This window comes from Clytia hemisphaerica, unplaced genomic scaffold, assembly GCF_902728285.1.
Source record: "Clytia hemisphaerica strain Z4C2 unplaced genomic scaffold, Clytia hemisphaerica genome assembly, whole genome shotgun sequence".
NCBI classification, from domain to species: Eukaryota; Metazoa; Cnidaria; class Hydrozoa; order Leptothecata; family Clytiidae; genus Clytia; species Clytia hemisphaerica.
The window spans coordinates 30-4,182 of NW_027103535.1; the positions used below are offsets into that span (position 1 = coordinate 30).

The 4,153-nt window shown below is 36.1% G+C and overlaps 1 protein-coding gene across 1 annotated transcript in view; it reads left to right on the forward strand.

Annotated features, from left to right (window-relative positions):
* Positions 1-1,602: 1,602 nt before the first annotated feature.
* The window catches only part of LOC136799948 (iron-regulated surface determinant protein B-like), a gene marked incomplete at its 5' end in the record, with an annotated part of 4,858 nt that continues 2,307 nt past the window's right edge, over positions 1,603-4,153 (forward strand). Inside the window, 5 exons of the mRNA XM_067056569.1 lie at positions 1,603-1,686; positions 2,132-2,215; positions 2,658-2,741; positions 3,193-3,276; positions 3,719-3,802. Coding sequence (XP_066912670.1) covers positions 1,603-1,686; positions 2,132-2,215; positions 2,658-2,741; positions 3,193-3,276; positions 3,719-3,802 — 420 coding nt within the window. The remainder of the gene's footprint in view (positions 1,687-2,131; positions 2,216-2,657; positions 2,742-3,192; positions 3,277-3,718; positions 3,803-4,153) is intronic.

Here is a 4,153-nt window from a genome sequence, read left to right on the forward strand (position 1 = left end):
TTATCTATATATTAATAGCCGTAGTCTGTATGTGTGTTTGTTGGTTTGTTTTTTGTGTGTCACTTTCGTTTTCGCAAGCAATGTTTTGTTCTTTTAAAAGATGACTTTTGCTTCTTGCTCCACAAATGTGTTAAATCAGATTCGCGCCGTTTTATAAAGACTTTGTTTTGATTGATAGATTAGACTTTTTTCTTTTTTTTTTCTTTCTTTTCTTTTTTTTTATGTTTTCGAATGTAATTAACGACCTTATTTGATTTGAGACATTCGAATTCTTTTCAAAACAAAAGAAAATCTTTTAAACAGAATCTGTTAAAGAAAAGAACAAATATAAAATAAGACCTAAGAATCACAAGACAAGTTTGTTAGAACAACAGCAACATTAAAAATACATTCAAAAGGCGGTAAAAACTAGAGTTCTTTCCTCGTAAAAAGGGACCTTTAAACATCTATGTCGATGATTATTTTGCTGTAAATCTAAGTCATTGTTGAATTTGAAAAGTTATCGAAGTTATGACGAAGTTATTTTATAAAAAGCAACCTAAAATTGCGCTATCACGCTTTTTTGTCTGCGTGTCCTAGCTGCCTTCCGGGGGGACTATGGTTGCGAGCTGACTTTCGGCCCTGTCCCTCGGAACCTTAGCAGAATAAAGAGGAGAAGAAACAAGGGAATTTGTGTGTATTTTAATTCACTTTTTGGAACTAATTTGACCAAATTTCTATCTTTCTGGGGGCAAAAAGTTGAAATTTTCCTATTTTTCCGATTCTTAGTGGGACTGAAGTTTGATTTTCCGATTTTTCAAACTGCCATGTTTCAAAAAAGGCACCCTTAAGGCCGGCACATACCCATACCCTTCTCTTGCCTAAGTAACCCCCCCCCCAGGGCTGCCTTTTTTCGACGAATCTCGTGTCATGTCTATTATTTCACTCCGCTTATCTTGACATCAAAGTTTTCCTAAACATCAAGAACTACGCAAATATAACGCGAGCGAAGCGAGAAAAAAAATTTAATTGCAGAGCCGTCTCGGACGTCGTTGGTCGCCGGTATGGTGTAATTTGGGAATGAAGCCGATTTTCTGCTTTCTGATCATTTTTGCCACAAAAATCTTTTTCAAAATATGGTTAAAAGATACGTCACCCGGGAGGGATAGAGTCAAACTTTGAAGAGAATTCTTCTCTTTTTTTTTTTGATTTCATCGTGTTTAAGCCACCTTCCCAACATCCAAAGGACTCTAAATGCGTTCAGCAAACAGCTAAACCGGCGTGCGACGGCGGGTACCGGCTAGTACAGGTTTATTACAAAAGATAGTTTTAATTTTTAATGTATTAATTGTTACGTAATGACAAAGTAAAAGGAGAGAGAACTCAAAATACAATTTTGTGAATACAAAACATTAAAACTTTTTACACATAGTTGTGTTTTGACTCGATACTTTACGGACACCCTGTACAATTATATTGCTCACACAAGCACCGATTAGCTTGAATTTCAGTGTGAACACCCAAATATGACTATGCGACTGTTGTTTGTTAGGTTTAGCTCACCTAAAAAGAAAGATTTGCGTCCCGTGAACCTGACCTTTCGTTTTATTTGATTTACTTTAGAATAATGAAACCAATGCCAACGACGCACAATCCAAGGACGAGAACGTTCTTCCAACCAAAGATGTTATTCCTCCATCACCAAAGGTACTTAACTTTTTAATTTTTTTTTTTGATTTCATCGTGTTTAAGCCACCTTCCCAACATCCAAAGGACTCTAAATGCGTTCAGCAAACAGCTAAACCGGCGTGCGACGGCGGGTACCGGCTAGTACAGGTTTATTACAAAAGATAGTTTTAATTTTTAAGTATTATTAATTGTTACGTAATGACAAAGTAAAAGGAGAGAGAACTCAAAATACAATTTTGTGAATACAAAACATTAAAACTTTTTACACATAGTTGTGTTTTGACTCGATACTTTACGGACACCCTGTACAATTATATTGCTCACACAAGCACCGATTAGCTTGAATTTCAGTGTGAACACCCAAATATGACTATGCGACTGTTGTTTGTTAGGTTTAGCTCACCTAAAAAGAAAGATTTGCGTCCCGTGAACCTGACCTTTCGTTTTATTTGATTTACTTTAGAATAATGAAACCAATGCCAACGACGCACAATCCAAGGACGAGAACGTTCTTCCAACCAAAGATGTTATTCCTCCATCACCAAAGGTACTTAACTTTTTAATTTTTTTTTTGATTTCATCGTGTTTAAGCCACCTTCCCAACATCCAAAGGACTCTAAATGCGTTCAGCAAACAGCTAAACCGGCGTGCGACGGCGGGTACCGGCTAGTACAGGTTTATTACAAAAGATAGTTTTAATTTTTAATGTATTAATTGTTACGTAATGACAAAGTAAAAGGAGAGAGAACTCAAAATACAATTTTGTGAATACAAAACATTAAAACTTTTTACACATAGTTGTGTTTTGACTCGATACTTTACGGACACCCTGTACAATTATATTGCTCACACAAGCACCGATTAGCTTGAATTTCAGTGTGAACACCCAAATATGACTATGCGACTGTTGTTTGTTAGGTTTAGCTCACCTAAAAAGAAAGATTTGCGTCCCGTGAACCTGACCTTTCGTTTTATTTGATTTACTTTAGAATAATGAAACCAATGCCAACGACGCACAATCCAAGGACGAGAACGTTCTTCCAACCAAAGATGTTATTCCTCCATCACCAAAGGTACTTAACTTTTTAATTTTTTTTTTGATTTCATCGTGTTTAAGCCACCTTCCCAACATCCAAAGGACTCTAAATGCGTTCAGCAAACAGCTAAACCGGCGTGCGACGGCGGGTACCGGCTAGTACAGGTTTATTACAAAAGATAGTTTTAATTTTTAATGTATTAATTGTTACGTAATGACAAAGTAAAAGGAGAGAGAAGAACTCAAAATACAATTTTGTGAATACAAAACAAAACATTAAAACTTTTTACACATAGTTGTTGTTTTGACTCGATACTTTACGGACACCCTGTACAATTATATTGCTCACACAAGCACCGATTAGCTTGAATTTCAGTGTGAACACCCAAATATGACTATGCGACTGTTGTTTGTTAGGTTTAGCTCACCTAAAAAGAAAGATTTGCGTCCCGTGAACCTGACCTTTCGTTTTATTTGATTTACTTTAGAATAATGAAACCAATGCCAACGACGCACAATCCAAGGACGAGAACGTTCTTCCAACCAAAGATGTTATTCCTCCATCACCAAAGGTACTTAACTTTTTAATTTTTTTTTTGATTTCATCGTGTTTAAGCCACCTTCCCAACATCCAAAGGACTCTAAATGCGTTCAGCAAACAGCTAAACCGGCGTGCGACGGCGGGTACCGGCTAGTACAGGTTTATTACAAAAGATAGTTTTAATTTTTAATGTATTAATTGTTACGTAATGACAAAGTAAAAGGAGAGAGAACTCAAAATACAATTTTGTGAATACAAAACATTAAAACTTTTTACACATAGTTGTGTTTTGACTCGATACTTTACGGACACCCTGTACAATTATATTGCTCACACAAGCACCGATTAGCTTGAATTTCAGTGTGAACACCCAAATATGACTATGCGACTGTTGTTTGTTAGGTTTAGCTCACCTAAAAAGAAAGATTTGCGTCCCGTGAACCTGACCTTTCGTTTTATTTGATTTACTTTAGAATAATGAAACCAATGCCAACGAAGCACAATCCAAGGACGAGAACGTTCTTCCAACCAAAGATGTTATTCCTCCATCACCAAAGGTACTTAACTTTTTAATTTTTTTTTTGATTTCATCGTGTTTAAGCCACCTTCCCAACATCCAAAGGACTCTAAATGCGTTCAGCAAACAGCTAAACCGGCGTGCGACGGCGGGTACCGGCTAGTACAGGTTTATTACAAAAGATAGTTTTAATTTTTAATGTATTAATTGTTACGTAATGACAAAGTAAAAGGAGAGAGAACTCAAAATACAATTTTGTGAATACAAAACATTAAAACTTTTTACACATAGTTGTGTTTTGACTCGATACTTTACGGACACCCTGTACAATTATATTGCTCACACAAGCACCGATTAGCTTGAATTTCAGTGTGAACACCCAAATATGACT